General features: G+C 28.9%; 3 protein-coding genes and 1 long non-coding RNA gene across 10 annotated transcripts in view; 3 read left to right on the top strand and 1 right to left on the bottom strand.

Annotated features, from left to right (window-relative positions):
- Positions 1–380: 380 nt before the first annotated feature.
- Positions 381–9,990, top strand: LOC132933672 (uncharacterized). Of its 6 annotated transcripts, none has more exons than XR_009662920.1 (8): positions 4,144–4,388; positions 5,161–5,262; positions 5,335–5,573; positions 5,651–5,734; positions 6,391–6,655; positions 8,442–8,572; positions 8,647–8,766; positions 8,868–9,979. It is a non-coding gene; the product is annotated as an uncharacterized LOC132933672 (long non-coding RNA). The 6 variants fall into 6 exon arrangements; XR_009662919.1 differs by having other exon boundaries at positions 6,391–6,727; positions 8,868–9,978; XR_009662922.1 differs by lacking the exon at positions 4,144–4,388 and adding an exon at positions 381–3,930 and having other exon boundaries at positions 6,391–8,572; positions 8,868–9,990.
- A 1,870-nt stretch (positions 9,991–11,860) lies between these two features.
- Positions 11,861–27,850, bottom strand: part of LOC132934486 (CD151 antigen) — a 77,725-nt gene continuing 61,735 nt past the window's right edge. For both annotated transcript variants that reach the window (XM_061000786.1, XM_061000787.1), the window contains exons 4-7: positions 15,234–15,404; positions 15,059–15,154; positions 14,773–14,907; positions 11,861–14,433 (exon numbers count right to left, since the gene is read on the bottom strand). In XM_061000786.1, coding sequence (XP_060856769.1) covers positions 14,386–14,433; positions 14,773–14,907; positions 15,059–15,154; positions 15,234–15,404 — 450 coding nt within the window. In that variant the 3' untranslated portion in view covers positions 11,861–14,385. The remainder of the gene's footprint in view (positions 14,434–14,772; positions 14,908–15,058; positions 15,155–15,233; positions 15,405–27,850) is intronic.
- LOC132934488 (uncharacterized) lies at positions 21,993–23,100 on the top strand. The gene has a single exon (XM_061000788.1). The coding sequence runs from the start codon at positions 22,262–22,264 to the stop codon at positions 22,976–22,978; it is 717 nt and encodes a 238-aa protein (XP_060856771.1). The 5' UTR covers positions 21,993–22,261; the 3' UTR covers positions 22,979–23,100.
- Positions 24,944–26,421, top strand: LOC132934485 (uncharacterized). Its single transcript, XM_061000785.1, has 3 exons — positions 24,944–26,102; positions 26,166–26,228; positions 26,287–26,421. The coding sequence occupies exons 1-3, from the start codon at positions 25,401–25,403 to the stop codon at positions 26,371–26,373; spliced, it is 852 nt and encodes a 283-aa protein (XP_060856768.1). The 5' UTR covers positions 24,944–25,400; the 3' UTR covers positions 26,374–26,421.

The raw sequence follows: 27,850 nt of genomic DNA on the forward strand, positions 1-27,850 counted from the left end.
ACCAAATTATTTGTTTTGTAAAATTTGATAAATTTGAAATTCTCATGCAAATTTAATTAATTTGTATTAATTAACACTGTATAATATAACTGTGTTCTATCCATTAAAATGTAATTCAAAGAGAATTATAACATTTTCTTGAGATGGACCAACCATCAAACATTTTTGCAAGTTATTAATTTCCTAAAATTCTGACAAACAATTCTTCCCACATTACAACTTTGAAAACTTAAAGCTCGTAAATGCCTTATATATAATTCAAAATACACAAATGTGTTCTTCAAAAGTAACTTTCTAATTACCTATGTTTTATGATAATTCAGTGATCAAAAAATTTAAATGAAAAATAGAAGAAACTTGTATTGCTAGTCCTCAAAAAACCCTATTATGCGGGGTAAGCCGTTTTGGCTCTATGCGCCTTAGTTCAGAATTGTTTTTCGTTTGTGATTATTTATATACTTACCTAATCAAAGAAAAGATACACTCAACATCAACTATACGACTAGATATACTGTACGGCAAGACGTTTACCTCCTTCCCCCTTTTGTATTTAAATATTTACATAGATACCTACAAGATTTCTTATAAGCTTTTGCAGTTCAAATTTGTATTAATCAAAATCACAAATTAAATTTTTGAATTAGTTTGTAATCTAATAGAAACCAAACAATCTAAATAAAATCATTACCTATATATAGGCTATGACTAGTAAGACGGAAGACTTGAAAATAAAATATATGTACAAAGCTCCTTATAACCAACTCATATAATTATGAAGTATAATTAATTATCGGTACATAATAGGAGTTAGCAATTAGTTTATTACTGAAATCTAAAAATCTACAAGAAATATTATATATTTTTTTTATAAACATAATATATTTGAAGTTCAAAGATCTAGTTAGAGATTAAATGTAAAAATGACCAGTAACTTTTAATATAATCGGGTAAAATAACAAAAAAACGAAGTAAAACGGGAGTATTATATATTATCATGAATAAAATTACGAAATTGATTAAAATTACAGAATTATATTGCTACTATAATGATAACATTTTAAGTTAAATAACATATGTATTTTTCTATTCATTCACCGAAAGGACAACTTCTGGCGGTCGTGGGATTCTGTCAAGATTCCTCCGACTCAGCCAGCGGTTTTATGCCACGTAGTTGGATGGGTGACCGTTATTGTCGTCGTAATTTTTAATTTTTTTTTATACAATTTTTGTTTGTAAAAAAAAAGTGGGTATGCATTTTCAATGTTCCAATATTTTTAGTTTTTTTTTTTGATAATTATTAATAAAATTTGGTATGCTTTGAAAAAAGAATGTTGAAGAGCAATAAATTATTTTGCTACTATAATGATAAAATTGTAAGTTAAATAACATATTTTTTATCGTCAAAATCACCGAAAGGACAACGTCTGGCGATCGTGGGATTCTATCAAGATTCCTCCGACTCAGCCAGCGGTTATATGACACGTATTTGATTGGTGACCGTTTTCTTGTCGTTTATATTTTTATTTTTGATACAGTTTTTGTTCGTTGTTTATTCTTCAGAAAAAATCTTACAGGATGCTTCATACATTTTTCACAAAGTGTAATTTCAGAAATATTATTTTTAACGACTTGAAAATCATATAAAAAAAAGGACAACATTTTAAACTCATTTTTTTGCTAGACTAAACCGATGTGAAAAATAATGAACCTGGATGTTTGGACCATATCATTTACATGGTTCATTATCCCGCACCGGAATTTTTTACACCTCTTTGGTCCAGAGAATTTCTAGTATTTTACCGATTGTCGTTCTACGTAATTTTATTTTTACTTGTCATAATGAAATATTAAAAATATTTAGATTAATTTTAATCTATTCACATCAATTCCTATGTTGGTATTTGCTCTTAAATAACAACTAGTAGGTAATATTATTTTAAATAATATAAGAACTAGTATATTAAAATACAATAGCAATAATTTGTTTACTTAGGTATATATTAATTTAAATAATTTTGACAACATTTTGACAAATTTTCTATTATTTTCATTTTTTTAGTGTTGATAAAAATTATTATGGCTTGTAAAAATGCTTGTAAATTTAATACAAAGAAAAACTGTAATTTTTTATGTTGAAGAATTTGATAGTTAAACAAAGAATAACGAATTTAGATAGGTATTTGAATCAGTTGAAACGTCTATGCATATTTTTATATTTTATACACACAATGACATGATCTAAGGCTGGTGGTCACTATTTAAGAGGATGTCAGCGCACTATTTGTTTTCTCTCTCTGGCCCACGCGCAACATAGACAAAACGTATTTACGCAGAATAATTTTTTCTATGTTTTCAAGTAATCTTAGAGTAAACTCGCCTATTACAAAAAAGATAGAGAATAATATTTTTGAAGGAATGACATATCGATTTGTCTAAATATTGTCTCAATCAATTTTTTTTTTTTTTTATTATTATAATATAAGATGTTCCTAGCCATGGCTATCTACATCTATTGATATTAATTATAAAGGTACATTTTTAACAATTTGAATATGATAATTTAAGTAATTATAATAATAATGATAATAATAATAATAATAATATCAATAATAATAATAATAACAATATAAAGGTATAACAGATATAATAAATGGCAAGTTGTATAGCTTAATATTGACGCTACGAGTAGCAACAGCTGCTGTATAATGTGGAGCTGTTTAAACCAGAAGGTCGTGTGGACGTCCACGTTTTGGTCTGCGTTGAGGTGGATGTACATGGAGCTGATAATGAAGTGAGCCAGGAGAGTTGAGCAGTGCGGTATGGAAGTTTTTTGATGAGGTTTTAATGTGGTCTGTGATTTCCTGGATCCGAAGGTCTTTGTGTAGGTTTACGTTCCTTATAAACCAAGGTGCGTTGGCAATAATACGTAGCACTTTATTTTGAAAAATTTGAATTTTATTGATGTGAGTGGTCGCGCATTTCCCCCAGACCGGACACAAATATGTGAGAAGTGGACGTAGAATTTGCTTAAATATCAGAAGAGAGCATTTTTTCTGTAATGGAGATTTTTTATTGAGAATAGGGTATAACATAGAAAGGCGCTGATATGCCTGTTGAAGTTTGGATGAGATATGGGGCTGCCATGTTAGCCGTTTATCCAATGTCAAGCCGAGGTATTTTACTGTCGAGCTCCATGGTATATTTACATTGTTAAATATTTTTGCTATTGTGACGAGGTGTAAGAGCGGCACTGCAAGTTCTTTTCTTTGAAGTGTCAGGAAGGTTGAGGTCTTGAGGTGAAGTATTTTTATTATTGGAATGCATTGAATTTAAATTAAAAAACACGCGCGATTACGGAGTACTGATAGCCAACTGCTCAAAACAATTTAAACATAGTTTACAATTTCAACATTTTTTGTTTCTTTTGAAAGTCGAATACAAAGTCAAATAACAATAAAATATAAAATCGATATGTCATTCCCTCAGAAATCTTTTTTGTAATGGGTGATTTTACTCTAAGATTACTTAAGAACATTGAAAAAATGATTTTGCGTTAATGCGTTTTTTCTATGTGGCGCGTGGGCCAGAAAGAGAAAAAAAAAATAGTGCTCTGACATCTTCTTAAGATTATATACAGCCAGGGGTAGGCCACGAGGTACCATAAAATTTTCTCGGCCCCCGGCTGGCCCACCCTGTATGATTTCGAAGTATATTTGCTTAGAATTACATCATAATATTTTAAAATTTATAAGATTAGTTTTTGTGTGCGACGTGTCTGTACAGGGTTTTGATACAATCCGGTCTACTCACTGTGTGGTGGTGGTTACGCCACTGGCCCTCCCTTTAAATCGGTAGCCCCAGCTCGGCCCACTCAAGACAAAAAATCTGGTGTCGCTACTGTACACAGCTATACAGGTTACGTATAGATAGGTACGTATAAAAATTGTATGGTTCTCCAGGTTGATGCTCACAGTTTATCCCCAAAAAAAGCTACCGCTCTAAGTGTACATATTAATTATATATTAGGCCCGATTAAAGATATTGGGTAAGTATAGTGAAATTAAAAAAAATATATTATTATCTATTGTGAAAATATACATTGGTTAACTACATTGATAAATTTCCGCTTCCCGCAGGCCGTAATCACGATTTAAGATAGTACTATCTGTCGGTAATCTAGGATAAACGCCGGGCGTCCGGGTCGTGAGAAACTATATTTTGTCATTTAAAATTGTGCTGCATTGTGTAACCTAGAATATGACTGATTAAATTAAAATAATATTTATATAGTCATGTCTTTAAATCATGGCGTACACCGAGCAACATTTAGACAATTAGACGGCGATGCGAGCAATGGCCGAGACTGTCCGAGGGCGGGAGCCGTTTTCGTAAGTTGCGAGTGTGTTCGTGTTTTTTTTCGGAATTCTGGTCATTCTAGTATTCGCGAGACTTGCGTTTTACACTATCCCTAGTTTGCTAAATCCAAATTTTCGCCTGCGGTCGTTGTGTAGTTTGCGTTCTGTTTGTTGACCTTTGTTGTAACAAACATGGTTAACCCGATTGAAACAGGTACCAATATGGTACACGAATGAGGTACCTATACTTATTGAGCAACGAGCATTGTCTTCGTCATTAGGGTATTTTACATGTGTCCGAGACGCGACTCCTCGATAAACGATTCAAATTTTAATTCAACAGGGTCATAGATTATTCACAGTTAAATTTTATTAGCTAAATAATTTGAATTAAATACAATTTTCTGAACACGGTTTTTTAGTTATCAATTACTTAAAATTAAAACAACGATAATAATTTGATATTTCATCATTTAATAACTATTAATATATTTTTTAATACATTGGGTACCTACTAATCATTAATGTTTTCACTATAAATTGAAAATGTTACTTAACAATAAACAGAACAACGGTGTACTTATAAATAACCAAGTAATTAAAAACCATAAGCTTGAAGATTTGACCTTTAATATTTTATGTACCTAACTATAACTGGGTTGATGACACTTTCACTACATATATTTTAACTACCAATTTAAACTTCCATTTACACAGTGTAAATAGAATAACATAATATTGAATCTGTGAAGGTGTACCTACTGTGATTTAAAATTAATAATCACTAATTTACCTTTTTTTTTAGGTCACTGAAATACAAACAAATCAGCTGCCAGAATTTTATGAGCTCCGTGAAATTTCAAAATCTGAACATTCAAATTTACATATTATATGGGTCAATTTAGCAGTATGATGTTCTATAAAAATTGTTAACATGAGTATAAAATAATTTTTTATTCATATTTTTAAACTTTTTTAGTTGGAATATTACAAAATAGACATTCTAGTTGCTTTTGTTAAGTTATTGGAGTTATCACACAGTAATTCAAGTTTATTGTATAAAGACAGTGATAAATACCAAATAAGAGCTCTAGATATGTTAGCAGCATATTGTGTACAGACAGCCAATGGCATAAGAATAAAGATATACCTTGCAAACTCTTTGCTAAGCCAACTGAACTATATACAACAGCCGACAGAATAATTATGTAGTATGTGGTAAGGATATGTTTGTTACTAGTCCCTAAATATTTTAAAAATAACATGTGAAATTTATAGATTTTTACATTTTACAGAATCATTTATTTTTATTTATTAGAAGGTGATAAAATTGACCAGGCTGAAATTCAGTTCAACTTTGTATTGAACCTATCATCTAGGTAAGAGTATTATAAAAAAATTATTGAGTTTTAACCCCAATTATCCTGTTGATTGGGTCTGGGACATTGTTTCTTGAAACTGGGAAATATAGAAAAAGCACGTTTATCGTTCCGAGTAGACTTAGTCGATAAAATTGAAAAAGTCCAAGACAATTCCTACGTTTTATTGCCAACAAATGCCACATGAATGGTCAACCAATTTCTTTTGTTGAAATGAATTGTGGTCTTTCACCGCTCTTATCTCAATGTGATTATAATGATGTTATATTTCTTTACAATTTACTAAACGGTAAAATAATGTGTCCCAAACTGCTAAAGAAGATAAATTTTTGTGTCCCACTGATGAACATAAAATACATTCCACATTTAAACCTGTACGCCAAATGTTGTCCTAAATAGTTCTATAAATTGCATTCTTAACTACTGAAATAACCATTTAAACTATTTCGATTTTTTACTTCAACTATTTACATTATCTAAGCGACATTGTACTAAACTTGTAAACATATTGTATATGTTAATATTATTTATGTCTTGCGCTCTAATAAATAAATAAATAAATCTTAAACTAGCATCCTAATTACATCGATTACAAACTGAATATTAGATTTTATTTTACTATAGAAACTGCCATAATGTTGAATTGTATGTTACAGGTTATTTGCATTTGGGATATATGGCTCAAAATCGAAACCATATTTGTGAAGCTTCTAATTGTTTTACAGAAATACTACGTATTGATAATGTCCATCCCAATGCCTGGTCATTACTTGGAAACTTGCATACATATTTGGTTGCAAACTTTACAACAACCAAATAGAAAGAAAGACCTAATTAAAAAACATCAAGGTTTGGCTATATTGATACAAAAGCATTGAAGCATGATCCAAAAAATATTTGGGATGCTAATGGAGTTGATCAGTAATAAAATTGAATTAAATTTCTATTTATTTTACTTGCCTTCAAAAAATTACTTTACAACATTTCAAAAAGGTACTATTTTACTAACTAGGAGAATATCAGTTTTTTCTTTTTTATAATTTAATTTCAGTAAGAATGTTATTAAAATATAGTCAAATTTATAAATACATTATTTTAGAAAATTAAGGGTACACAAATCTGGGGCTTACTGAGGTCTTTAATTACTAGAAATTTCTTCTTAGTGAATGATTCTTATATCTTAGTGGTACTTCACCTTTCCGATATTTCTTTTTTTTATTATAGAATATTTACAAAGCTATTAACAATTGTCAACTTTATTATTAGTCTTGAATTATGCAGGGTACAATTAAGGTCAGTCAATTTAATGCATACAAATATTATCAATCTTATATTTTTCACCATTTGTATATTTGGATAGTTGAGATTTTAGCTATAGGTTATAGGAAACCCACTTGTGGTCATTCTTTTTAGCTATGGTTAGCATTTTTTATAACTAATGCACTACATACTGATAAGTAAGTTGTTAAAGGGTTGATTACAAACTGTAATGGTGTTTAATAAATGCACAACAATGTTAAGATAGTTTTATAAATATACATAACAGCTTCATGTACATAATAACAATTTTAGTAGATAATCTTCATTATCAGCATTTTAAAGCATTAAAACCTATAATAGTTAAATTGAACATTTTATTATTATTTTATATATATATATATACATGGGGATTAGTATTATATACAATTTTTAAATATATATCCTATGTCACAATAATATGTAAATTAGGTACTTGATTTGATGATCAGATGAGGCGATGGATTTTCATAGTCAAATTTATTTTCTTGACATAATGGTTATTGATGATAATTTTTTTCTTATAACAAACTTTAAAAACTATATTTCAAAATTTTGATTACTATTCTGTGGGATATTGTTATTATCTATACATTTATGAACAGCTCAGTCTCGATAACTCAAATTTTTTTGTTGCCCCTTGAACTGTTTAAACTTATTGTGTTTTAGGTATATAACTCGATACTCGAGGTACATAAGTCGAAACTATTTTTATTGCCCTCGGCTATATTAGATAATTTTATGATTCATTTGAGTTTATATGTATGTGGACTCCCACGTATATAATTTAAGTATATTTTTTTATGAGTATAAGCTTCCTAAAGAGCCATTCTTTGTTAAAATCTTCAGATGATTAAAATCTATTATTTCTATAATTTGTCTGTAATATTATTCTCTTGGATTTTGTAGTTTGTTAATTAAATTCTTCTCATACTTATTTGGAAGCCTCTTGTTCAATTTATAGAATTTATACTTTATAGAGAAAATATAAACTTAGTATTCTTATTTATTATTTATAAATTCTTCTCATACTTATTTGGATGCCTCTTGTTTAATTTATAAAATTTGTACTTTGTAGAAAAAATATAAATTTAATATTCTTATTTCTTATTTCTTATTTTTTTTTGTTTATTAAGGCCGTGTTTCGGCTCACCCAAATCTTATAAAGTAGGCTAAAAATGTATTAAATTTACTCGAGCCACAAAAGTTACTACAACCTTTTCTGATGTCTGGTTGAATATTGCACATGGGTACATTGAACAAAAACAATATATTAGTGGTATTCAAATGGTAAATTATTCCAGATAGTCTAATATGTATATAAATACAAATATTTAGTAAATAATATTTTATTTATATTTATATTATGAATGTAGATTATCATGATTTTATTAAATGTTTTTATTTTTAGTATGAATATTATATAAATATATTATATATATTATATATAAGACAATGTTGATGTTCTACAATATCTTGGAAGTGCATATTATAAGAGTAAGAGTTGGACAATTCAAAGATGCTAATACTGTATTTTTGAAAGTAAGTATATGTTTATGTTTTATACATGTTGTATATAATTAAGGTATATTTAACGTCATTATAATTATTATCAGGCTCAGAGGGTCGCTTTTCAGAATACTGTTATAATTTACTATATTGCGTTGACACTATGAAAACTAGCAACTCAAATACTGCAGGAAGGACAATCTAACTTGAACAATGTACTTCAAGCTGTGCGTGAACTTGGATTATTACAAACCTATTAATATTTTTTTTTTATTAAATAACTTATTTTAGAAATCATGAATTATTATTACTATTTAATTTTTTTTAGGTATTTCCAATATTTGTCTAATCATGGCGATTATATGAAATGTAACATCAAATTGGCTATCATTGTCAAAATTTAATGAATTAAGCTGATTACCATGTGGAACGAGTGAATCTTTTTTATATTTTACAATAAAATTATTTTTAAAAAAAATGACAAATGATCGAGATGATGTAAAGTGGATAATAGGGTTTTTAACTCCTATAGTCTAAACATCAACGCAAATTTTAAAGCGAAGACAGTCTGTCAGCTTATAATATTACTAATTAGGTATATTGTATGATATTACTGTGGTTAAAGTAATTAATTTTAGTATCTACTTCATTAGGTTAAATTCATTTTTGCCAAAAAAATTACATTTGAAAATTTCATTGTGTATAAAATATAATAATATACTCAAAAAGTTTCATATATTCACAAATAATATTACAACAAAATAACTAAAATTGTAATTCTTGGTTTGTGTAATTTCGTCCAAATTTTAATTTAAAATATCTGTAAAAAAATTTAATTTAAGTCTCGGGTAAAAATTTTCTTTTGATAACAATAGACAAACTTATGAGAAATCTTGTATTAAATGTTCAAGTCATTGATTTAAAAAAATAAATTTTATGAATTTCCTATTCAAAATAATTTGCAAATTTTTGTGATTTTTATTTTTTACTTATTTTGTTAATCTTGCTGTTTGGGGCAATAAAACTGCTCTGATTTTTTTCAACAGTACCTTGTTAGTGCATTCGGGAGGTCAAAATTCCGAAAGGTTTTCAAAAACCCAGAGAAAAACCAAATAAAAAATTAAAAGAAAGGGGAATTTTTATGCAAAATAGATTTTGGTTTTTGGTTTAACTCTAAAACCGTAGATACATAAAATTTTCATTGAATATTTATATTAGAATTTTCTATACACTATACAATTTTCAAAATTGTGAGCTGTTTATGAAAATTTTTAATTTTCAATTTTTTTAGTTTTTTTTTTCTATAAATATCAATAAAATTTTATTTGTTGGATACAAAAGCGTGAAAATTAAATACAAGGCTCCTGGTATAGCAGATAAAAAATTTTAAAAAAACATAAGTACAATTTTTTTTATGCATTTAAAGTTCAATTTTTGACAACTTTAATCAAATTGAAAATTTAAAAATGTTTTTGTAGTTAAAAATTTATAAGACTGAATTTTTATAACTATTAATTGAAAATTTAAAACAACGTTTCTTTATGTATTATTTGTATTTCAACACAAAATATTGATATGTTTATTAATCACATAAATAATAGTTTCTAAATCATTATCTACCTAAATATTTATTATATACCTAATGAAAACTAAAAACTTTATTTATTAATTGACTATATAAAAAACACATTGATTTTAAGTTAACCCAGAGGCTACAATAAATTACTCATGTTTTAGTAATAAACTCAAACTTTTATGTTAAGTAAATGCCCAGATTTTAAGGTATGTAATACCTATACTGTTTCATAAAAATAAGCATTTTATTATACCTACTGTATGTTAATTAATTGGAAAGTCTACAGCACTAATTCAAAATATATGGATATTGTGGTATAGGATTTTTAATGTTGTATAATGATCCTTTCTTTTACCATCATGGTCTTAAATTTTTTTTTTACCTAACCTGAAAATAGTTATTTTGTAGATATATTTATTTATAATATGAAGAAAAAAATAATGTTGACATTGGTTGAATTAACATTTTTGAATGAATGAAAGCAACTCATATTTCAAAACTTCACTGCAATATCTGCGTAATATTTGGAATTAGTGCTACTGTCTTTCCAATTAATTAACATAACTATTGTATAATAAGAACTAAAATTAGGCTAGCTTCAGTGCATCTCATTAACCTGCCAAAGAAATTTTCTGTATCGTACCATGATGGGGATTCTCACTCCCTTCATAGACATAACTAAGCCTTGATGTTAGTGGAAGAGCTGGAGTTCTGGCATTTTTGAAAGCTAATTAAATATTTGTTGCAGAGGCTATACGCTTATATTAAACCTAATAGGTATTTTAAAAATTGTATACCTGCAAAAATAAAGCTAACAATATTGTGTACTTTTAAGGTACACATTTATTCAAAAAAATCTCAGTGAGCTTCAAACTTTTCCAAAGCATTGAAAAACCCACTTTAATATGTATTAATACTATACATTTATAAATCCTTATACATGCATATAATTTGCATACAAATCACTAATGCATTGATCCAGTTATTGTATATGTATATATACGTATATAAAGTTATTGTCAATTGGCAATACGTACAGTGGGCCACGAGTCTGCCAAAGTTTACTAACTTCACAAAAGAACTTTAAATTATTAGTTTTGGACTTCACATTTGTCTGATTTACAATCATTAAGAATTCACAAATACGGCATGCAAAACCAAAAAAAGTGTTGAATACAGTAATTTTAGAGTTTAATTCAACCACTCTTATAATACACTAAGCTGTAAAAAACTATTTATTATTTTTTTTTCTAGAAATTTGTACTATACATTATTTTTGTATATTGAGATGATTTAGAGATTTAGAGACTTGGTGGATTTGTTCTAAATTCTAATTAATTTCCAATTTCTAATTTCACTGTAAATAACAATCATAAATACAATAATAATATAAACCCTACATTATAATTATAATCATATCATCGACAACAATATAGTTAACAGTATAACAGTATAGTTGTCCCTCACAATAATTACAGAATTAATTATAATATATGTAGATACACACCACGAGGAGGGGTCGATATAGGTGTTTTACCTATTGTATCGTTGCTTTCATTTTATAAAAAAAGTTACACGCATCTAAAAACAATAAGTAGACATAAATGTAATAATAATATGGCTATACCTATACATTATACATATATGGTAGTCAGGCTACCTAATGATTTGGTTTTGCTGTGAGTCATATTATCATACAACAGTACAACACTGTTGTCAATATAAATAAAAATCAAGACACGCAATGTTTTTGTATGTTTTATATATATATAATATAATATATATCATTTATTTTAAATGTACGTTATAAGTTATAACTAATAAATAATTTACAAATTACAAGAATGAATAACAACATTATTTTAGGTAGGTATACATATTATAGACATGGTAAAATATAGTGTACTGATATTTGACAATTACAATCTATTGTGTGTTAATTAGGCATTTACCTACGGATGAAATACATAGTTTTTCTCCGCGATGATGTAAAAATATTTAAGTTGCACAAAAATATTAATCGAATAAAACGTCATAAAATGGGAATATATATACAAATAATTAATACATGCATAGCTTACGGCTATACCTCTTACTACATCGGCAAATAAAATTATAATTTTTAAAAGGTATATTAATTATTACTTAGATAAATACCCATATAAAAACAACAGGTACGATATCTTACTCGTAAACACAATTAATAAAAATATATCCGAAAAACTAAACTAGATAAGTCACGAATGCAAATTATGTATTAGGTATTAAAATAGAATATTATTATGATGCATATGTAAAAGAACAATGATGCTGCCAGAGGTATTACCAAAGTGATAATAAACCTATAACATAATAATATTACGTGATTATAAATTATAATTGATATGTATCTAATGTAAATGGACAAGATGTGGCAACTGGAAATGGCGCAAAAACGTTTTCAGTTTATGTTTAATTACATTTCTTCTCTTCAAAAACCACAAAAATCTACTACAGCATAAGAGTAGCTAGTTAAACGTGGATTACCATTGCATTTGTGTTTATAATGTATACTTAATTGCCCAAATGGCAAGTAAGTACCATTTTGGCCTGTGTAGAAAAAACTATTGATACCTAGCCGATTTGTATACAAATGGGTAGGTAAGGTATTATAGTTATATTATAATATGAACGCCGAGCGAAATTGCGATTGATTTATGTTGAATAATATTAATTTTTAAATCTTTATTATATGTATACGCCATACTATTAGGGAAGTAAGTATACATAATAATATATTACATGCGTTTAGGCGTGCGCAAGGGATGTACAGCTGAGTGTATCTATAGTAAAGATAAATAAAAACCATAATGCATTTTTGTCTTCGAGTACAAACAAAATTTAATGGACATTAATAGAGTTAGAACTTGGGATGTCGAAGTCCATACTATATCCGAACTATAAAGATTAAAATACTTAATTAAGACAAGTGGAATACGGCGATCACCTTACTGATTATTGAAATCATATAAAAAATGTCAAGACGCATGTTCCTACTGTGTGGTTCTGATATTCTCAGTGAAGGTGTGACTGATAACGTGTTCATGTGTCTTACGTGAAACTAGAAAAGTAATTGGTTTTTATCAAGGCTGGGCAAGTTAATGATTTTTTTTAACTCAGTTAAGTTAAGTTAATATGCACCAATAACAAAAAGTTAAAAGTTAATTTAACTATATATGCTAACTCAGTTAAGTTAAAAGTTAATACACACTTTTTGTTAAATTTTTATTAAGTTAAAAAAAAGTTAATTTGTTTATACAACGCTAGCGTATTTAATTTTTTTCCAAACCAAAACTAAATTATAGGACATAGTGTTAATACTTCATACAGTATTTCCATATAAGTTAGATTCGAATGACACACATTTTTAACTTTAAACAATTTACGATACATATTTTTTGTCATGAAAACGAAATAGACTGAAATAGTGAAATATTATAAAATTAAAAACAAAATAAATTAACTTAACTTACTTCTTAAAATGAAAAATTAACTCGTTAATATCACGTTAATTAAGAAAGAAATTTAGTAAGTTAACAGTTAAGTTAATGAAAAGCCAAAAGTAACTAGTTAAGTTAAAAAGTTAACTTAAAATTAACTTTTTAACTCATTAATACCCAGCCTTGGTTTTTATATATTTTATATAATCATAATTCATAATATTATATTCCGCTTATAGAGTGTGGTTTAAGGTTTTAATTTTTATTAAGTAAAGTAAAGTAAGTTAATTTTTAAATTAAACGTTTTACAAAATATTTGTAAGTATATATTTTTCTACCAGAATTTAAACGCTTAAAATCACGTCCAACGGGTGCGTACCTACCCGGAAAAAGGATCTTTTTTGTGTACGCCTATGACATGTTTAGGTTTAGTATATTATAAATATACATCAACCACTTGTATCATCTACCTATTATTTTTCTTTCGTTTTTAACGTAAATTAATTAACTAAATAGTATTTAATATTATGTGCCTATATATTTTTATGCAAATTAAATTGCTGAATTTTTATTATTTTGTCTCAGACCTACGTCGATGATATTATAAATACCTATATTATGTATATATTATTATACTGTCGCTAGATAATCGACTACGACAATTCGGTTGATAATGGCAAATGCGTTGAAAATAATTTATATGACCTTTGTTTCCCTACTTAAATGGCTATTTAAAAATTGTTATCCACGGCGTTGAACTCTTTGCTTATCTGTACATTTCATCTACCACTCTAAACGATCATCATGAACAAAGCACACGAAAATGCCAATCCGAAAAGCTGAAACAAAATAAATATGTAACGGTAAATTACATTTGCTTCTTATAAAGGAATAGTAGAAGTATCATTACAACAATAACATTATTTCTAAATATACGATTATACATTTGTCATAAATCGGTGATAAATTCATCAGTTTAAAGTATTTATCATGTACCTATTTCTTGAGTTTAGGTACCTATAACCTATAAAACATAAATGTGTCCACTTTGCCCCACGTTCGCTTATAATATGTGACTTGTTGAAATATGTAATTATACATATTGCATAACTAAAACGACTCTGTATGTATATTATTTATGCACTATGTGTTTAAATATTAAAATATTATATACGTACTAGAAACAGTGACACGGCTATACCAACAGTTCCGACAGTAGTCGCGTGGTCCTTCATGAAAGCAGTGGTCACGTTCAGACAGCCGGTATTGTATATCTGTAGGCTCGCTTGGAAACTCAGATTGCACGGTTGTTTCTATTAACAAGTGGTCATGATTATGTCACCAGTTATAATATATGTGTATAATTATGATGAGAGAGGGCCAAGGGATGCATTGTTTTATTTTAATATAATGGTTCATTTTGAACACATTTACATGATACACTATAATACACGTAACACTCACCTTTCCGTTGATCTCTTGACAACAGCTGCTGGGAATGACTCCGCCGATCCTGTGCTGCCTCCAGTCATCGTAGCCCGTGACTCCACAACAGTGTAGCTGAAACGAGAAAAAGGATATAAAATATGTCGTACACAAAAACGGAAACGTAGCCGATGTTTATCCGATCTCGACTTACTCCTTCTTGGAGGTCGTCCCACGCTCTGGTTATGGCGCGGTCATCGCCGTAAAACCTTATGGTCCTGAGCATCTCTTGTTGCATAGTCGTCTGCACCCTTTGCCTGAACACGTAACATAATATCCCTCCAACGAGCATCACGATGAATATAATGAACAGAATTATGAAATACTATAGGACAATACAACGAAAATGAATAAATAATTTCAATAGGTATATTATACTATAATATTTTAGACAGTATGATATACCTATATAACTACTATATATCAGCTGTATCAAAATTTACTTTTACAATTTATTCCGTTACTAGGGCTGGCTAAGCCCCCTAAGGTCCTAAATGTTTCTAGCCCTCTTTAATTTTATAAAAGACCTCAATAAAATTGTTGGTATCTACTTTACCAGAGGAGGGAGGGGGGGGGGCAGTAAAAAAATCACAGATATTTTTTTAATAATAGGAAAAACTAACAAAAACACATACATAATTACACTAATAGTTTTTGACACAAAAATTTTGTTTTTTTCGTTTTAATTCATGATCGAATTAAATATTCACCAAGTACATATTAGCATATAATATAATATATTATACATATCAATATATTAGACATTTTAATTGTTTTACTTTTATCAGTCTTTTTATTCAATGTATGTATGATAACATTTTTGTTTGTGAGTAAAAATCTTGAAAATGTAATACAAGGTTCCTTATATTAATTTTAGATTTTGAGCGGAACGATTTATGAAATGATTTTACAATGATGTATGGTTTTATTTGTAACACGATATATAGTAGAAAAAATGTTTCGATCTTCAACTTTGATGGTTGTTTCTGATAGAACATTAGATCTAGTCAGTACTTTTGGAAGATCAAAATTAAAAATGTCCAGTATTCTTCAAAAAATCAAAACAATGAAGAAAAAAAAATTAAGGGGATTCGTTCTCGACGGTATTTTTTACCATAATATATCCATAATATCTTATGCTCGTTGTACCTTATTTTCTATCCTAGTAATTGGATAACATTTCTGAAAACATATTTGATTTGTCATGATGTTTATTTGAAAACATTCCATTTTTAACTGAAGAACTCTACCCCTTTTTTAGATTTTTAAATAGAAAAATAGAAAAATTAATTTGAAAAATGCAAGAATGTCGTTATCAAGTCAATTACATGAGAAATTCAAATATGTTTTCAGAAATTTTATCGGATAAATAAGTTAATATGATTAGCAAAAGATTTAAATACTTAAAAAATAAAAACACGTGAAATTAATATTCGTGCAGTACGTTATTGACAGGTGCATGCATATTATGCTGAAGGTAATAATCGAAAAACAAATGCCACACAGAAATAACCACTACGTCTGAACGCGCCTTAATTATGACTTTCTACGCACCCATTACACGACCTACAGTGTCTCACACAAGTATTGTACATATAAAATTGCCTATATTTAACTCCTTAAAAACGGTCGGTATCAAATGGATAAACGGGAATCTTTATGTAAAATCAGTTTTTTATCAATTTTGTTTTTGGTGTAACTCAAAAACGTTAAACGAATAACCGTAGATATATGAAATGTATAACAATGAATAATAATATAGTATAGGTTTACCATTATCTATAATACATGATCCAATTTTTGAAATATTTGAAATATTGTTTAGCTATATAATATAATCATTATAATCACGTCGACATATTTGATTATTTTAGTTTTTTTTTCTATAAAAATCAATTTAGAACAGTACAGTAGGTGACAAGTGAGTCATAATGAATTAGTATAATTAATATCAATTATAATAATGGATGGTGTTGAATTTGAAATCAATAATAAAACATTATTGTATGCCAAAAACGATTCTGAGCGGAGATTGGTTTGTCAGCCAAGAATATTTTATATTATATTTAAACTATTATTATTAATGCAGTAGACAGTAAATTGAATTATTATTATTTGTATATACCAATATACTTCAGAAGTTTCAAGCACCTATGAATAATATTTTTAAATTATAGCACAAAACTAAAATCGTTCTTCTTCATTTAAATATCTAATTTCGTCCAAACTTGAACTTCAAAAAACTATAAAAAAAACTATGTTAATACATTTTTTAGATTTTTTGGTTACAGTATGAACTACTAACGTGGAACCTTATTTCAAATTTAATCTTTAACTATAAAAATTTAACATATTATACATTTTTAACTGCAAAATTATTTGTAAATTTACAATACGATACATTTTGTCGAAATTTGAACTTTGAATGCTTATAAAAAAATCTTGCCTATATATTTTTAATATTTTTGAACTGATATTGTAACAATGTATGAGTTTTGTATTTAAGTTACAACTTTTTCACCCAACAATTATTAATTGTATTGACATTTAATTATAGAAAAATATTTGTAAATGATAGAAAATGATAAAATAAACATATGGTGTAATTTCATGTATCTACAATTATTCGTTTTTGAATTACAACAAGTTAAGAAAACCGCTACATGAGAAATCTAGTGAATCTTTCCAGTACTTTTTTTTTTGATTAATGTAGACAAACTTATGAGGAATCTGGTATTCAGTTTTAACATTTTAGATATAAAAAGAAATTATTTTATGCATTTCTAACTCAAAATAATTTGCAAATGTTCACGATTATTACGAATGTTGTCAACATTTGAACTTCGACGCTGATAAAAAAAGTATTGTGGATTTATGCTCAACTTTTCTTTTAATTTCCACTTAAAAGAACTTATGAGGGACATTTTATCAAGTTTTTTCACCTAGCAAAAAATTTTTTAACAACATTAATTTTTAAAAAAAACTTATAATAATCGAAAATGTTTATAAGCATACTGACTCAACATGAGTCAAAATATGTTATGCTGTATAGAAATTGCCATTACAAACATTCAGTGAAAATGAAATGTATCTACAGTCACTTTTTTAAGAGTTAAGCCAAAAACCAAAAATTCAATTTTTGCAATTTTGCAAATTATTTTGTGTTTAAAAATGTATGAAATATTTGATTTTTTTAGCTATAAGGCTTTAAAATTTAATTTAAGGTTCCTCATAACTCATACGTTGTTATTACTGAGACCCAAAAAGTTAAAAATTAGGTATATCATAATTACGATTTTGTTTAATAGACATTACATTTTCAAATTTTGAGGAAATTAGATATTTAAACAAAGAATAATGATTTGGATGGGCAACCGTTTTTTATTTCATATATTTTTCTTTTACTTTTATATATAGGTACAACATTATCCACTAAAATACACAACAATTTATTATTTTAATTTGATAAGTATCAAAACGAATTAAGCTCTAAAAAGGAATGATGGCTGGTTTTTGTTTACATCTAATTCTAGGCTTTCCTGACATTCGAGTGTCCATTCTGATTAAATGTATTCTGTTGTATACTTACTATCTATCACTGTCATACCACAGAATAAATTAAATATAGTATGTGTAACGGTAATATATTATATGAGTATTGAGTATATAACTAACATACCTATTGGCTAATATAACCACTCACATTAGTCTCACACTAATATTTGATATAAATTGTACATTTGTTTGTATACTATTTTTTGTTCATGGGTATTCCAAAATCCAATTTACGTTAACAATTTTCGTAATCGTAATCGTACATTATTTTAAAAATGTAAAAAAAAAAAAATATCATCATTATCATTTTACAAATAAATGTGTCATTATAGGTACTTATTATTTATCACTAATGACTCATTAGTACCTATATTAAATACTCACTACTCAAAAAATCGCAACTCATATACTTATGGTTATTATCGTTTTTACTTTTATGTATCATAACGTACTAGATAAGCGGGTAAGTGGATGTAGCTCCGCTGTACAGTAGGTTTCAAGTGGGTCACTGTATAATGGATGGTATTAAATTTGAATTCAATGATGTAATATCATTGTATACGAAAAACGATTCTCAGCGGTGACGGTTTGTCAGTGTGGATATTTTATTTTATATTTATATTGTTATTACTTATTATCAGTACGGTAACCGGTCAGTTGAATTAATATTATAAAAATACAACAAAATAACTAAAAGAGTTATTCTTGGTTCTTTAATATGTAATTTCGTCCAAATTTGAACTTAAAATAACTATGAAAATGAACTGTGAAGATGTATTTTTTAGATTTTTTGGTATCGAAATTAATTACTTTCATGGAACTTTGTTTTAAATTTGTAATCCTTAGCTATATAAGTTGAACATTTTATACATTTTTAACAATTAATAATTTGTAAATTCTCAATTTGACATATTTCTTCGAAATTGAAACTTTAAATGCTTATAAAAAAAATTGTGCCTATATGCATTTTTAATATTTTTAAACTACTATTGTAACAATATATTAGGAGCCTTGTAAATTGTTGATACTTTTTTGGCCCAACAAATACAATTTTATGGAAAATAAAACTAAAAAAATTGAAATTTCAAATTGTCCGTGAACAGCCCAAATCAAGTCAAAATATTTTTTAAATTTTATCAAGTATAGGAATTGATAAATAAACATATGATATACATTTCAAATGTCTAAGGTTATTCGTTTTTGATTTACAACAAAATAAGAAAATCACTAAAAATATGAACTTCAAACACTCAAAAATTTAATTTGATTTGTTTGTAGAGATTTTTTTTTGATCTTAGATTTAAAAAAAAATTTTTTTTTATTCTGAACTTGAAATAATTTGCTAATTTTCGTGATTTTTCAGTATTTTGTCAAGATTTGAACTTTAAATGCTTATAAATAAAAACTGTAACTAAGGATTTTTAATATTTTTCAAATGTCATTGTAACAATATAGTAGGAGCCTTGTATTAAATTTTCAAGCTTTTTTATCCAACAAATAAAGTTTTATAGACATTCATAGAAAAAATGGCTAATAAAATTGGAAACAGAAAATGTTCCTAAACAGTTCAAAACAAATATAAATATTTTTAAAATTTTATCGTGTATAGAAAAAGCAAATATAAACGACCAGTGAAAATTTCAGATACGTTCATTTGTCTTAGAGTTACACCAAAAACCAAAATCGATTTTTTGGAAAACAGATTTTGCGTAAAAATTCCCGTTTTTCCTTAATTTGTATGTTGTTCTTCCCGGCGCTTTTGAGAACTATTGGGAATTTTAAATTTTAAATTAAATATAGGTACAAAGCTCCTCATAACCAACTCATATAATTATGAAGTATAATTTATTATAGGTACATAATAGGAGTTAGTAATTAGTTTATTACTGAAATCTAAAAATCTACAAGAAATATTATATATTTTTTTTATAAACATAATATATTTGAAGTTCAAAGATCTAGTTAGAGATTAAATGTAAAAATGACCAGTAATTTTTAATATAATCGGGTTAAATAACAAAAAAACGGAGTAAAACGGGAATATTATATATCATGAATAAAATTACAAAATTGATTAAAATTACGAAATTATATTACTACTATAAGGATAACATTTCAAGTTAAATAATATATTTATTTTCAATTTATTCACCGAAAGGACAACTTCTGGCGGTCGTGGGATTCTATCAAGATTCCTCCGGCTCAGCCAGCGGTTTTATGCCATGTTGTTGGATGGGTGACCGTTATTCTCGTCGTAATTTTTAATTTTTTTTCATACAATTTTTGTATGTTTGTTTGTAAAAAAAAGGTGGGTAAGTGGATGTCACACACCAAAAACCAAAATTTATTTTGTGAAAAACCAATTTTGCGTAAAAATTCTCGTTTTTTCTTAATTTTTATGCTTTTTTTTCCGGTGCTTTTAAAAACTAGGTACTAGGTAGGTATAGGTAAATAGTTTTATATTGAATGTCAAAATTCGTAAATTCGTTTAAATATTAATTTGTATAATTTTTAATCCTTAGCTATATAAGTTGAATATTTTATACATTTTTAACAATTAATAATTTGTAAATTCTCAATTTGATATATTTCTTCAGTATTAGTATGTTCTAAATACTGAGCCCTTGAGCCTTGAGCCTTGCTCGTCCGCTGGCCCTTCTCATCACTCGCGTACGTACGCGACGTTACCCCACCCCACATCCCGCATCCTGCATCCCACCGCCGCCGCCTGATCCGCTACGTGTGTGACGTATATTTACCCCTCCACCTGAACCCGTATCACGTGACCGATACATATTTTGTATATTTACACCCACCTCCCCACTACCTTACGATCCGTTATGTGAGCTACATATATTTTATCAGTTATCAATTACACATTTATCCTGTAGACTCTTTTATATTATATTTAACAACAACAACAAATTAAAATATCTATTAGTGAATAACACAATAATAACTGATATACATAATGAAATCTGTACCTTCCCACGAAATGCTATCATACCTAACAAATACCTATTAGTGAATAACATAATAATCGCAGACATATTGTAGACTCTTAGATATTATACTTAACAACAACAACAAATTAAAATATCTATTATTGAATAACACAATAATAACTGATATAATATACTAAACAATGTCTTAATCATTTACACGTTAGACTCATAGATAGCTTAATATTATATCTCCTACAAATTAAAATACCTATTATTGGAATAACACATTAATAACCAATATATACTAAAAAATACCTTAATCGCTTACAAACAATAATAATTAAGTAAATATAGTATTATTGAATAACACATTAATAACCAATATAATATACTAAAAAATGTCTTAATCACTTACACGTTAGACTCTTAGATAGCTTAATATTATATCTCCTACCAATTAATGGACCCATCCACACCCATCTTGCCTCCGTATGAGCCGACATTCATTCAGTCTGTTCTCAGTCTTACACAATTGTAATTCTCCTCTACGTTTCTACCAGTCTCATAAATTGTTCGGTGCTTATAATTTTTTCAAGTCTTATATTATTTTATAGTGTTTATTATTTTTCCGAGTCTTTTAAAATTTAAAGTGTTTTTTACTTTTTAAAATCATTTTTAAAACATGGTTGGTTCAATCACCGACAACGCTACATTATACAACGAGAAGAAGGCTTTCGCGTACGTTCCTCCATCACCACCGGCTAACCTCATCGAGTCTACCTGCTACACGTTGGACTTCACGGCGAGAAAATTTTTACTTGTCGGTATCGATCCGACAGAACAACTTCAAACAGTTGTTCTCTTATTAACATCATCACGTTATGTGAAAATAAGTACAGATTTTCTAAGACGGATATTCTCACTTATGGGTAACGTACTATCATTTATATTAGACACGCCGCAAAAGTATAAGCGAACCACATTTCTCGAAACCGATGCTTATAAAATATCGAATATGGTGTATAACGGTTCAAACGTTCTGGTAATTGAATCCAAGACTGAAGACGGGTGTAGAGTTTTATTAAGTCGTTCAGGTTTAATAAAACTCCAGGGATTAGAATGGTGTATTACTGCTAGTATTAATGAAAAAGAAGAAAAAATAAAACCAGTAATTATTAAGCAAATTAGTGATTATTGCGAGTATTTGATGGAAAAATGCTTGCAATCGGATTCACCGCCCAACAATTTGAGGGAAATGGAAATTTTCATTCGGAACGTTGAAGTCAGACAGAGTAAGAAGACACCTAACCTCGGTCAAATTAAAATGTTTGCGACTACACAATTGGCCGAACTTTGTATGGCTCATCGGAACGTACAAAACTCAGAAGTGGTAATTTAAAAATATAATATTATTACGTATATAAAATATTAAATTACACTTATTTTTATTTTAGGTATATGATAAGAATTTCAAATTGCTGTCATCTTTATCACCCAGCTATTCAACAGTAATGGATGAAATGTCCAGATTGTCTCAAGAATGCAATGCTTGTGATGAAATTAATCCGTTGGAGGATAATGATTTAGTTAAGGTAATTCATAAATATAATATTATGTACAAACATATTTAAACAAGTTTTATTTTTAATTTTAGTTACAGTACGAGTATTCAGCGATATCACCAAACTATTCTCCAGACAACGATACATCAAGTAAACAGAAAGCTATAGCTAAAGTAATTTTTAAAATATTCACGTTATATACGCGTTATATAATATTAATTTATATAATGAAAATTTCCATTTCCCTCAAATTGTTGTGCAGTGAATCCGATTGCAAGCATTTTTCCATCAAATACTCGCAATAATCACTAATTTGCTTAATAATTACTGGTTTTATTTTTTCTTCTTTTTCATTAATACTAGCAGTAATACACCATTCTAATCCCTGGAGTTTTATTAAACCTGAACGACTTAATAACACTCTACACCCGTCTTCAGTCTTGGATTCAATTACCAGAACGTTTGAACCGTTATACACCATACTCGATATTTTATAAGCATCGGTTTCGAGAAATGTGGTTCGCTTATACTTTTGCGGCGTGTCTAATATAAATGATAGTACGTTACCCATAAGTGAGAATATCCGTCTTAGAAAATCTGTACTTATTTTCACATAACGTGATGATGTTAATAAGAGAACAACTGTTTGAAGTTGTTCTGTCGGATCGATACCGACAAGTAAAAATTTTCTCGCCGTGAAGTCCAACGTGTAGCAGGTAGACTCGATGAGGTTAGCCGGTGGTGATGGAGGAACGTACGCGAAAGCCTTCTTCTCGTTGTATAATGTAGCGTTGTCGGTGATTGAACCAACCATGTTTTAAAAATGATTTTAAAAAGTAAAAAACACTTTAAATTTTAAAAGACTCGGAAAAATAATAAACACTATAAAATAATATAAGACTTGAAAAAATTATAAGCACCGAACAATTTATGAGACTGGTAGAAACGTAGAGGAGAATTACAATTGTGTAAGACTGAGAACAGACTGAATGAATGTCGGCTCATACGGAGGCAAGATGGGTGTGGATGGGTCCATTAATTGGTAGGAGATATAATATTAAGCTATCTAAGAGTCTAACGTGTAAGTGATTAAGACATTTTTTAGTATATTATATTGGTTAGTAGGATAAAAAAGAGAGTTCTGGAACCCCAGCCTGCTGGCTCAGCCCTATACCTGATTGCTCAACCCGCGAAACCCGTTGCTCAACCCATATACATCTATACACCTCTGCTCAACCCATATCACATACGTACACGACATTCCCCCGCTACCCCGCTCTTCATATACCCCCACCACCAATCACGCACTTGTACGATATTCCCCCCGCCACTCTTCCCTATCAATTAGCCGCGGAAAATAATTTAAAAATTTTTTTGCCGAACCGGGATTCGAACTCGAACAGGTCGCTTCCCATACGACAACCACACCACTGCGCAACTTACTCGCTTATGATTACAAGTTATATTCTATCTCATTTAACTGGTGTTTACGACAATCGTTCACATACGTACGAGATGTATAATTTCCCCCACCACCACCACAGCCACTATACCTTACAAAGGGCCGCCGCGAACGCGCGCGAGCCCGCCACCGCGTTATCATACCTATGTTTTCAGTTATCACATCTATAAATACCTACATACGCACTTACGTACAAACACACATACATACATATATTATAATATAGTTTACATATAATATTCCACTGATATTTCTAACAATAAACATTCTATAATTTCCCCCCCCCCACCACCACCACCACCAACACCACCAACGCTACACCTTACAAAGGGCCGCCGCGAGCCCGCCACCGCGTTATCATATCTATGTTATCAGTTATCACATTGACGTTAGCATAATCTTTAAATGTTTTCGCACGCATGGCATTCGAGAATTATTACAAAAATGTTTACCGTTTGTAAACGTAAACAACTTTAACGAACATGTAGCTTCCTGCATAGCATACATTAATATTAAAACACACACACACACATAAAGGCACATTCCTTTGTAAACATCATCAGCGTTAACAGACCTGTAGCTGCATGCATTACCACGATAACTCTGTAGGGACTATTCGATGTCCCCCCACCAATTAATATTTAATATAATCGTCTAAGAACACAGTTACACTTCATAAAATCAGTCGCTCTTCATCATTCCAAGTGTCTACATCGCTCCGAGTGTCTACTCCGCCCGTGTGCTCGTCTCGTATTCAACGTTTAAATCATAATTATTTTTCAGTGTTTAAAATTAAAATGGCTGGTCCAATCGAAAATATGGCAGATATTTACAAGAAAACTTTTAAATATACTCCACCGTCACCACCACCCAAGCTCATCGATTGCAGTAATCTAACCATCGACTTCACAGCTCGTAAATTTTTAAACATTGGGTTAGATCCTACCGATGAATTCAAAACCGTGATTCATATTATAACATCTTCGCGGTATGTAAATATTCCTATCGATTTTCTACAAAGTATATTCAGACTTATGGGGAACATTCTATCATTCATACTCGATCGTCCAGAAAAATACAAACGAAATTTATTTTTGGATAACGACGTAATTTCAATGTCTAGTATGACATATCACTCGGAGAACACACTTGTTTTAGAATCAAAAATTCAAGACGGATGTCGTGTTCTGTTAAATCGAACGGATCTTTTGACCTTACAAGATTTAGAATACACCATTTTTGAGATTATCAATAGAAAATCTATTATAATTAAACCGATTGTAATACACCAAATTGATCTAATCGCTTCATTCTTAAAATCAAACGTAGCGTTAGAAAATTCTAAGACTGATATGAGAACTCATGTGAGGAACATCGATAATAATTATCTTTCAATACATGTTATTGGCGAGAACGACTACATTTTCACAAATCAACTAAAATTATATGCAACTGATTCGATCGTTCAAAAATGGATGGAGAAAATAAAAAAATATGAGGTACTAGCAATTTTCCTTTTAGCTTATATTATGTTATGTTAATAAAATATTTTTTATTTACAGGGATACAATGACGAGTGTTCCATAGCTTTTTCACCACAATCGTACTTCAGTTCATATCCGCAGGTAATAATCATTTTTAAATCCGACATAACATATTTTAATTAAAAAAAAAAAATTACAGGGAAATCCAGCACAAGAGAGCCACCTCGAAAACATTCAGGAAGGACGTTCGGAAAACGATGGGCCATTTGGACCACAATATAATTAATTTTTCTGTATTATTATTTTTCTTATTGTGTAAAATAAAAACAAGCGTGATATTTAAAAACAAGTTTTTTTTATTTATTAATAATGATAAGGTTACAATATATATATATATATATTTAGCATAAGGTTACAATATTTTACATAAGAGGAAAAAAAAAAAATTATATACATTTTTACAATTTTCTAACTTCGCCACTAAACGGGCTATAATTTATAATCTGGTCATGTAATATTAAGCAATACGCTGTAGTTTTTTCCGGAATAACGGTATCAGTTTCAAATTCAATACGTAGGTCTACGGTTGACGACTTCACATTATCGTTTTGACACGATAAATCAACAACGATGATTGGTGAATAGTTTTGAAAAATATGTTTTGACAATAAAGGTTCACTATACTCTTTCTCATAATATGATTTTTGAAAGTCTGCATAGGCCTTATACAGTATACTAGTTGTATTATTTTTAAAATCAGCACGAAAGTCTTCATATGGATACACTTCAGAATTTAAGTGAACCTTAAGATTTTTTAGTTGACAGTGATCAAAGCGTCCAGCGTCTATTTCAATATTTTTTTTTCGATCTGTTTGTAATCCGAATAACACAAACCTCGGTTTTTCTAACAAGTTGCTGGACTTTACCGTCCACGAATGTGAGGTATTTCTAGGGAGAATAGGATATTCGCAGAGATCCCAGGTTCTGAACGCACATGATAGTGTTTTACACGAATCTACCACTTTTATCAACCTTAATTTTTCTTTATCACTAACTCTGATAATAGGCATTTTCCACACCACCCTAGTAAGTTCAATTGTAATTTTTCTATTTTTTGAGACTGCTTCGGTTGCGCCCTCGCCAACAACGTGTATCGCATCCAGGTCGGTAGATGCGCGATTTAAAATCAGCTGTTGATTACAATTAAGTAATATTTTTTTATAGTCTTCACAAAATCCGAATAAATGTTTTAGAGGGATACACCCGGTAAATACATTGTTGCTCATAAAGTTTTTATTATCTTCACCATCCATCGCCGAGTCCCAAGCAGCGTTCTCCAACGTATTCAAATCGTTTGGAGTATACGAACAATATGCTTTCAAGCAAGATGCAACTCCAGGTGTTTTTAATTTTTGAATTTCTATTCCGTTTATTTCATAGCGCATTTCGGAGAATAAAAATGCCAATCCATTATTTGAAAAACGTACATCTCCCACTGCATCGGACGGTTTATTTACTCTCCCCTCTATATAAATATAGCTTTCGCATGGTAGAGTGTATGCATCCATATTTAAAACACTTATCCTAATTTCATCGTTATTCGATAAAGACATGTTTGAGTATGGAGTGAACGAATGATAATGCTTTTGTGTTATTTTACACTCATCGACATAATCGACCCCAACGTCTAAATACGAGTCGTCCATAATTATTTTTTATACTTGCAACGAACGTAGAAAATTTAAATTATTTTTCGTGAGCTT

Source organism: Metopolophium dirhodum, chromosome 1 (assembly GCF_019925205.1).
Source record: "Metopolophium dirhodum isolate CAU chromosome 1, ASM1992520v1, whole genome shotgun sequence".
In the NCBI taxonomy this organism is placed as follows: domain Eukaryota; kingdom Metazoa; phylum Arthropoda; class Insecta; order Hemiptera; family Aphididae; genus Metopolophium; species Metopolophium dirhodum.

Coding starts and splice junctions, on each gene's coding strand:
- LOC132934488 (XM_061000788.1), top strand. CDS start 22,262: ATGGTTGGTTCAATCACCGACAACGCTACATTATACAACGAGAAGAAG.
- LOC132934485 (XM_061000785.1), top strand. CDS start 25,401: ATGGCTGGTCCAATCGAAAATATGGCAGATATTTACAAGAAAACTTTT. Junction 26,103..26,165: donor AGAAAATAAAAAAATATGAG/GTACTAGCAATT, acceptor TTTTATTTACAG/GGATACAATGACGAGTGTTC. Junction 26,229..26,286: donor ACTTCAGTTCATATCCGCAG/GTAATAATCATT, acceptor AAAAAATTACAG/GGAAATCCAGCACAAGAGAG.